Consider the following 10,120-nt stretch of genomic DNA (forward strand, 5'->3'; position numbering starts at 1 on the left):
TAACCCTCTCTGTTTAGAGACAAGGTCTCACTAACTTGCTCATTCTGGCCTTGAACTAACTCGGTAGTAGCCTAGGCAGTCCTTGAACTTAGATGTTCCTACATGAGCCTCACATCTAGTTTTACTTCTGGTCCTGTTGATGTAATTGCTCATAATACTTCACCGCTTATTTGGTCTGTTTCTTTGTTCTGAGAAAGAGAATGCTGTCTTTTAGAAAACATAACTGTTAGGAATAGAGGTTTAGAATCTTGAAATGGGTCTGAGGGTTTCTCTACACTTGATCTTTCGCCAGAAGGCTGAGAAGTGACAGAAACTTTCAAGATTAAAATTTGGACATGTTACTACTGGTTTTGCTTATTTTCTGTTTTTCATTGTTCTTGACACTTTAAGGAAAAATAGCTTTTAGTTAGTGGCTAAAGAAAATGAAAAGAGCGTCTTCTTTACTCACTTGTTTATAGGTTTTATTTTGCATTTCTATTAATGAAATACATTCCTTTGACAGGGAGAGTGGCATGATTCAGACTGGATACTCTCAGTGCCAGCCAAATTACCTGAAATTGAAGAATATTATGATGCAAACACATCTTCTAATTCCAGACAGAGGGGCGGCTGGTCAGGCGGCAGGTCAGGTCGTTCAGGCCGCTCTGGCCGCTCTGGTGGCCGATCAGGTAGACAGAGTCGGCAGGGGAGCCGGTCAGGAAGTCGGCAAGATGGGAGAAGACGAAATGGGAACAGAAATCGCTCAAGAAGTGGAGGCCATAAACGGAGTTTTGACTAAGTGTTTGATAGTTGATCTTCCAGTGTGAGCTTGCCTATTTCTGTCTAATCATGTATATTATTCACCAAAAATTAGGTCATCATAGTTGAGGTATTTGTCTGTAATTTGCAAAGAAGTTGGTCGTATTTTTTTAAAAAGTATTTCACAAGAATGGTTGTAAACAAATTACTTATCCAGCTATACCTTTGAATTAAAAAAAGCCCCTTTTATTGTCTGTTTTCATTCTGTGTTAAGAATTTTCTCAATGTAATCTTTTAAAATTTCTTCTATGATGTAGTCTTTTTTTTTCCCCTCAGGTGTTTTTTTTTTTTTTTTTTTTTTTTGAGATAGGGCTTCTCTGTGTAGTCCTGGGTCTCTCTCATTCTATAGATCAAGCTGGCCTAGAACTGAGACATCTGCCTGCCTCTGCCTTCTGAGTGCTAGAATTAAAGGTATGCACCACATATGTTAACGTTAGGTCATTCATCCGTAGTGACCTATGTGATAAGACAAAACCGTTTCCACATTAAGAGCTGTTAACTGGTGACGTGTTTGGTGAAATGTACCAGTTTAACTTAATAGATAGATTAGGTAGATAGTTATGCAAGCAATGTACATGCCCTAATTTATCAATCATTTATTGAATATCTGTCATCTACTTCGGTAATCACTAGAGCACACATTTATAAATAGGGCATAGTCACTAGTTTCATAAAACTCATTGTCTAGCAATCAGCCAGTTATAATAGACATGAATGAATAACGACTAAGACTGAAGCAGGTGTGGAGTGCAGGACTGGGGTGTACCTAGTCAGTTTTAAGATTCAGGGAGACTTCGGAAGAAAATCTGACAGCCATCTGTTCATGTAACTCTGTGTGTGTGTGTGTGTGTGTGTGTGTGTGTGTGTGTGTGTGTGTGTGTGTGTGTAGAGAGATAGCAAGGGGGAGAGAGAGGAGGAGTTGAGTTAGCTTTGTGGTTTTTATTTTTGTTTTTGGAGCGTTGCTGTAGGCTAGACTGGCCTTAAACCTCCAGTCATCTCCTCTGGGCAGATGACTGTAGAAGGGTGAGGGCTTGCAGGCAGAGAACAACATAGGCAGGGATCCAGAGGGTAAGTCTGAAGACACACTTCAGTCTAAGGGCAGGGGAAGGGAGAAGGCTATCGAAGAGTATCCAGTGTTAAAAGCCTTCTTTTCATTGTTATGATGGAGTTCCATTTTCACTGAGTACAATGGAGAGAACATTCCACAGGTTTTAAGGTCAGAAATGATGAGGGTTTTTTATCATGGGCTGTTTTATTGTTAAATGTGTATTGTCCGCATGTGTATCTGTATACTCTGGGTGTGTTTGGTACTGTTGGATGCCAAAAGAGAGTGTTGGATCTCCTAGAACTAGAGTTAGAGATGTTTGTGAGCTGCCATATAAGGTGCTGGGAATTGAACCTGGGTCCTCTTTTTTTTTTAAAAAAAAGCAGTCAGTGCTCTTACATGCTGAGCCATTTCTTCAGTCCTAAGGAGTAACATGATTAGGTCTGTATTTCAGAAAGATTCCTGGCTTCATAGAGATGACCATGTTGGAGGAGGGCCAGACTGAAGGCCAGGAGACTTCTGAAGAGGCTACAGGAAGACTGGGGATGTAGCTGAGTAGTAGAGTAGTTGGCTAGCTGGTAAAGGAAAGGGCTTAGTCCTTAACTGAAAGAAAAAGTTGTAGAAGTAATTCAATATAGAGAGATGCTGGTGAGCCAAACTAATTAGTAATATTTTATGTGATGAGAACCAATGCATTTGAGATGTTGGTACCCATCCAAAATCATAGCTAGATAATATGGAGTGAAGACTTAAGCCCATAGAAGCCCAGTTTCTTAATCATTACCCAAAATTAGTGGCAGTGGATATTAAGAAATATGGGTAAGATAGGCTTTTATCCTGGCACTTGGAGGCAGAGGCAAGTGGATTTCTCTGAGTTTGAGGCCAGCCTAGTCTACATAGGGAGTTCCAGGCTAGCTAGAGCTACATGGTTGAGACCCTGTCTCAAGAAACAAGTAACATGGGTAAATTAGAGAGGATTTTAGGAGATAGACTTGTTAGGACTGAAATGTTGGTTGGACTAGAAGATGAGAGGTATAAGGAAATGATTTGACATTAGGATACCAAGAAGAGGAAGTAAAGTTATAGGGGAAGGAGTAGGGACGTGATTCATTCAGGGTTACATATACATATACTTTTATTTATTTATTTTGAAGACTGATCTCTCTACACATCCCAGGCTGGCCTGCAACTCACTATACAGGGGCTGTTTCCAGACAGGATAGCTCTGGCTATCCTGGAACTTTCTCTGTAGACCAGGCTGGCCTCAACATCAGAGATCTGTCTGCCTCTGCCTCCCAGTGCTGGGCTAAAGGTGACCATCAATTCTGGCTGTTAGGTATATTTTATTTTGAGTAAACCCCATGACAGTCTAAGGAGAGAGAGAAATAGTGGGCAGTTGGGTTTACGGGTTTGAAGCAAAGGTTTCTAAAAAGATACAGATTTGAGGGGGGAATAAACTGTATTCCATATAAATGCAGTTATCCAAGGAGAGCATTGTAAAAGCTGAGATTTGGAAAGAAACAAGAGGTAGGTATGCCAGTATACTTTGTGCATGAGGGGAAGGAGATCCATTGACAGGAGCACCGAGAAGAGGGCAGAAAGCTCAGGAATAGCAGGCTTTCATAGGAAATAAGTCTGAGCTAGTCACTAGATTTGAGAAGGACCCAGGACCACTGGAGCAGCGCGAGTGCTAGAGATAGAGTGGGCTTGGTGGCACACTTGGTGGCACACACTTGAACTCCAGCTTGTGTAGGTCAGAGTTGAAGAGGCTGGATGGGGAGTTTGAGGCCGATCTGGGTTACGTCGAAAGACTCAAATCCCATACGTACCAAACCTGAAGAACTTTTTAGAAATTTGGCCATAGACAGGGGAGAATAAACTAAAGCTGTAAATTGAACACAAGATAGTGGCTAGGATTTTTGTGCATGAGGATGGTGGTAGGAGGGGGTATCTGATATATGTTGAAATAATATGAAGAGTTCAGAAAGGAGAAATTTAGAACAGAAACGGAGCAAGATCCCTTTAAAAACCCAAATGAATGAGATCATTCACAGAACTAGAAATTGTAGCTTCAGGTATGTGGGGGGCAGTGCCTTTGAGTATTTTGTCAGGAATAAGATGTCGGGGAGTCTGGGTGCTGAGGTGAGGTTAGATATGCAGTGGTTACAATTAGAAGATGAAATGATGATTTCCCTGGGCACCACAGCATCTCAGAATGGAGATGGGAACAGGCGCCTGAGCACAGCTAGGTTCTATTCTGAGAAATGGAGGACTGGCAAAGCCAATTGGGAACGTGATTAACGTCTGCGGCACCTAGACCGACCAAGGATAGAAGTGCTGACTGCAGTGTAATGGGACAGGGAACTGAAGGTCTGTGAGAGCTGGAGAGGTTTGAGATCTGAAGAGTAGGGGAGGGGCATGGAGCCATGGCTCAGTGGTTAAAAGCACATACTGTTCTTGCAGAAGACCCAAATTCAACCCCAGCACTCACATCAGGCAGCTCACATCTGCCTGTAACTCCAGCTTCAGGTGATCTGATGCCCCTCTGGCCTGCACACACAAAAATAATAATTTAAAAAGAATATGGATAAAATAAAATATAAGAATATGGAAAACTCAAAGCGATTAAACTAAAATCAGAAACAAGACAAGGCTTCCCACTCTCCATATTTATTCAATATAGTACTTGAAGTTCTAGCTAGAGCAATAAGACAACAAAAGGAGATCAAGGGGATACCAATTGGAAAGGAAGAAGTCAAACTTTCACTATTTGCAGATGAAATGATAGTATACATAAGTGACCCCAATAATTCTACCACGGAACTTCTACAGCTGATAAACTTCAGTAAAGTGGCAGGATACAAGATCAACTCAAAAAAAAAAAAATCAGTAGCCCTCCTATACACAAATGATAAAAGGGCTGAGAAAGAAGTCAGAGAAACATCATCCTGTACAATAGCCACAAATAATATAAAATACCTTGGGATAACACTAACTAAACAAGCGAAGGACCTGTTTCATAAGAACTTTAAATCTCTAAAGAAAAATTGAAGATATCAGAAAATGGAAGGATCTCCCATGCTCATGGATAGGTAGGATTAACATAGTAAAAATGACAATCTTACCAAAAGCAATCTATAGATTCAATGCAATCCCCATCAAAATCCCAACACAATTCTTAACAGACTTGGAAAGAAAAATACTCAACTTCATATGGAAAAACAAAAGACCCAGAATAGCTAAAAGAATCCTGTATGATAAAGCAACCTCTGGAGGCATCACCATCCCTGACCTCAAGCTCTACTATAGAGCTATAGTAATAAAAACAGCTTGGTACTGGCATAAAACCCGACATACAAACCAATGGAATCGAATTGAAGACCCTGACATTAATCCACGCACATATGAACACCTGATTTTTGACAAGCCAAAACTATACAATGGGGGCTGGAGAGATGGCTCAGAGGTTAAGAGCACTGACTGCTCTTCCAAAGGTCCTGAGTTCAATTCCCAGCAACCACATGGTGGCTCACAACCATCTGTAATGAGATCTGGTGCCCTCTTCTGGCCTGCAGTCACATATGCTGTAGACATAATAAATAAATAAATCTTTAAAAACAAAACAAAAGAAAAACTATACAATGGAAAAAAGAAAGTATCTTCAACAAATGGTGCTGGCATGACTGGATGTCAATATGTAAAAGATTACAAATAGATCCATATCTGTCACCATGCATAAAACTCAAGTCCAAGTGGATAAAGACCTCAACATAAATCCAGTTACACTAAACTTTGTTTTTTGTTTTTCTTTGTTTTTTGAGAAAAGGTTTCTCTGTGTAGCTTTGCGCCTTTCCTAGAACTCACTTGGTAGCCCAGGCTGGCCTCGAACTCACAGAGATCCACCTGGCTCTGCCTCCCGAGTGCTGGGATTAAAGGCGTGCGCCACCACTGCCCGGCTTTACACTAAACTTAATAGAAGAGAAAGTAGGAAGTACTCTTGAGAAAGTAGGAAGTACTCTTGAACGCATTGACACAGGAGATCACTTCCTAAATATAACACCAACAGCACAGACACTGAGCACAACAATTAATAAATGGGACCTCTTGAAACTGAGAAGCTTTTGCAGGGCAAAGGACACGGTCAATAAGACAAAAACACAGCCTACGGAATGGGAAAAGACCTTCACCAACCCCACATCTGACAAAGGACTGATCTCCACAGTATATAAAGAACTCAAGAAACTAGACATCAAAATACTGAACAGTCCAATTAAAAAATGGGCTAAAGAGCTAAACAGAGAATTCTCAAAAGAAGAATCTCAAATGGCTTGAAAGACATTTAAAGAAATGCTCACCATCCTTAATCATCAGAGAAATGCAAATCAAAACGACTCTGAGATACCACCTTATACCTGTCAAAATGGCTATGATCAAAAACCCTAATGACAGTCAATATTGGAGAGGATGCAGAGCAAAGGGAACACTCCTCCACTGTTGGTGGGAGTGCACACTTGTACAACCACTGTGGAAATCTGTATGGCAGTTTCTCAGAAAATTGGGGAATCGATCTACCTCAAGACCCAGCCATACCATTCTTGGGCATATACCCAAGGAATGCTCAATCATACCACAAAGATATATGCCAACTATGTTCATAGCAGCACTATTCGTAATAGCCAGAACCTGGAAACAACCTAGATGCCCGTCAACTGAAGAATTGATTAAGAAAATGTGGTGCCGGGCGGTGGTGGCGCACGCCTTTAATCCCAGCACTCGGGAGGCAGAGCCAGGCGGATCTCTGTGAGTTCGAGGCCAGCCTGGGCTACCAAGTGAGTTCCAGGAAAAGGCGCAAAGCTACACAGAGAAACCCTGTCTCGAAAAACCAAAAAAAGAAAAAAAAGAAAAAAAGAAAATGTGGTACATATACACAATGGAGGAGTACTCAGCAGAGAAAAACAATGGCATCATGAAATTTGCAGGCAAATGGATGGAACTAGAAAATATCCTGAGTGAGGTAACCCAGACCCAGAAGGACAAACATGGTATGTACTCACTCATAAGTGGATACTAGATACAAAGCAAAGAACAATCAGACTGCAACCCACAGAACCAGGGAGGCTATATAGCAGGGGGGACCCTAGAATGACTGTGGCTTATAATAAGTTTTGGTTTTACTCAATTACTGGGCAAGCCTCAGTGAAACATTTCACTATTAGGATAAGAATTTATACTGTATCAAGCTAATAACAGAAAAATAAATAAATAAAAAATGGGGGGAAAAAAAGCAAAACAGACCCCACCAAAACAAAAAAGAATATGGAGTTGCCAGGCGGTGGTGATGCACGCCTTTAATCCCAGCTCTCAGGAGGAAGAGGCGGGCAGATCTCTGAGTTCAAGGCCAGCCTGGTCTACTGAGTTCCAGGACAGGTTACAAAGCTACACAGAGAAACCATGTCTCAAACCAAAACCAAACCAAAACAAAAAAGAATATGGATTAGAAATAGAGTAGGGGAGTAGGTTAGGTGTATTAGTGTACACTTTTAATGAGTGAGTAAGGGAGAGGTTGGTGAATTTGAGGGCCAAGATGACCTGTGTGTAACAAACTCCAGGCCAGCTAAGGCTACATCGTGAGATCGACCATGTATAAAAATGGAGCATTTAGAAAACCGGGGTATGGTAGGATGATTGGGAACAAAGGTCACTTTTTTTTGGACAGTGAAATCTAGCATGAAGAAAAGACTGGACTGAGGACAAAGATTTGATCAGATTCCAAAATGTCAGCAAATGGCAGGTTTGGCAAGTTACTGAATGAGAAGGGTTGAGAGGTATTAGCACCACTTCCCTCAGTTACACTGCTTTTGTGTCCAAGTGAGGAGAATAGTCTGGGAATGAGTTGGAGTCAACAGACACACTGAATGAGGGAAGGAACAGCATGGGGATGAGAAAGCTGGAGAGGTGCATTTCTCTCCAAGAGCCAGGTTTCAGGTCAGCCAAGGAGAGGAAATGTGTGCTGCTGGACTGAGGAAGGGGTGGCTGACGGCTGTCACTGGGGGATAGTGGAGCTGCATCTATGTGATTGTGAGCTCCAGTACTCAAATCTCTACAATGCCTGAGTACCAGTACAGCCAGTCAGATAATGGTGTGTCCACAGTGTTTTAGGTGAATGAGGAGTGCCTGGTTTCTGCCCTCTGGAGCCCATAATCTAGTGAAATAATAGGGTAAATAAGCCTAAACTCATGGCAGTGCAGTGACTGGCAAGTTCAGAGAATAAGGACACCCAGCCCATGAATTCAGAGACATAACTGAGCTTCACTTGGCAGGTGTTAAAAAGGGGGGTGGTGGGTTAGGGCCAGGGACTGAGGAGATGGCTCAGCTTGAGAGGAATGCTGCAGAAAAACCAAGTTCTGTTCTGTTCCCAGCACCCATGTCAAGTGCCTTACAACCACCAGTACCTCCAGCCTCAAGGCATCCAATGTCCTCTGCTGGTTTCCAAGGGCAACAGAAGGCATGTGCATAACCACACAGACCCATGGACATACACATAAAACCAACAGAAGGGCTGGGAAAGCCCGACTAGGCAAAGGTACAGAACAGTTAGAGAAACTAACACTGTCTAAAGATGTCAACCATGAGGAGCTCTGATTGCTGTGGTCTTCACTGAGGAAAGCAGTGGTGAGCACAAGGCAAGAGTCCACACTGGAGGCCTTGTGATCAGCCATTGAAGGGGGCTTATGTAATAGACGGAGAGAGAAGCATGCAGGTAAATGCTAGCAAGGTGGACTTAAAGGATCTACCTACTAAGGATTAGCTTTCCTATCAGCACGGGTTCTAACAAAGAATAGCTTCTATCTTAAAACAAAATTTAGCCAGATGTGGTGGCACACACCTTTAATACCAGCACTCGGGAGGCAGAGCTCTGTCAGTTTGAGAGATAGCCTTGTCTATATGTGTTTCTTGACCGTCAGGGCTACATACACACTGTCTCAAAAAAATAATCTTTTTAAAATGTGATTTGTAAGTATGTGTATTTATGTGAGCACAGACACATACATACCAGGGCCCACGTGTGGAGGTCAGAGTACAACTTTGAGTGCTGTCCTTGCTTCCACTTTTTTTTGAAACAGAGTCTCTTTTGTTCCTGAGTTCTACACCTGGCAAGCACCTTCACATACACCCATTTTCATGGCAATGTGGTAGTGTCAGTAATGTTAATAACCTATTCCCATTTTAGGAAAGTAAGACAGACAAATAAAAAATTATTTCTGGAACATTTTCCATTTCCAGCCTTCTAAGGTTTACCTCAGACCCAAAGTCCAAAGCAGCTAAGCTCAAGATTTGAATCTAGAATTTCTTCTGCTACACTCTGCTGTTTCCCCAAAGCATAATATTATAGTGGACCCATTTAAAAACATTTTCTTAGGACCCATGAGATGGATAAGCTTGTAAAGGTGACTGCTACCTCATGAAGAATTGCATTCGATATCTGGAACCCACATAAAGGTGGAAGAGAATCCACTTTGCACTCTCGGTTCTCAAACTACTATGATAAACTGTCTTCCAATTATTTGAATCACTAGTTCTTCAGAAGAAGCTTAAAAACTTACCACCGGCATGGTGGTACAAGTTTTTAATGCCAGCATAGGCAGATGTAGTTCTCTGAGTTCAAGGCCAGTCAGGGATGTACCGAGAGCCTGACTCAAAAACTAACATCGTCACAGATCACTCAACTGGCCACTTTCCCTTACCCGATGGGAGTAGTGAATTGTCCAACGTAGGCACCACTGGGAACCCATTCCTAGCCTGAAAGCCCTGTTAAAGGCCTTTAAACTCATTAATGTCCGTCCATATCTTCCGACAGTCTATATAGAATCCAATCTATATATAATCCGTGAGGACAGGCAAGTCTCGGGCACAGTCTGTGAATCCTAGCCGTTTCTCACATTTGACAGGAAGAATGCTCAGGACGTTTGTTCAGTGCCCACATGAATAAAAGACCATACTTTTCTGATTTTTTTTGGGGGGTGGGGTGGGGAGTGTGATAGGGAAAGAGCTGTTGAGGCAGGATCTCACCATATGTCTAGCTGGTCTTGAAGTATGTGCACCAGGCTGGACACAAGTTTAGAGATCTGCCCGCCTCTTGCTCCTGAGCGGCGTGCACCCCTACACCCTGCCAATTCTGGTTCTTTAAAGTTGTTCATACTGTGCGGCGTGTATATGGGGGGTCCCGGGCGCCACGGCGCGCGCGCGTGTGTAAAAGAACAACTGCAGTCGGTTCTG

At 42.4% G+C, this 10,120-nt stretch overlaps 1 protein-coding gene across 1 annotated transcript in view; it reads left to right on the forward strand.

Annotated features, from left to right (window-relative positions):
* Ddx50 (DExD-box helicase 50) overlaps window positions 1–1,000 on the forward strand; it is a 34,507-nt gene extending 33,507 nt beyond the window's left edge. The window contains exon 15 of the mRNA XM_076557148.1: window positions 503–1,000. Coding sequence (XP_076413263.1) covers window positions 503–778 — 276 coding nt within the window. The 3' untranslated portion in view covers window positions 779–1,000. The remainder of the gene's footprint in view (window positions 1–502) is intronic.
* Window positions 1,001–10,120: the final 9,120 nt, after the last annotated feature.

This window comes from Peromyscus maniculatus, chromosome 21 (genome assembly GCF_049852395.1).
Source record: "Peromyscus maniculatus bairdii isolate BWxNUB_F1_BW_parent chromosome 21, HU_Pman_BW_mat_3.1, whole genome shotgun sequence".
Classification (NCBI taxonomy): domain Eukaryota; kingdom Metazoa; phylum Chordata; class Mammalia; order Rodentia; family Cricetidae; genus Peromyscus; species Peromyscus maniculatus.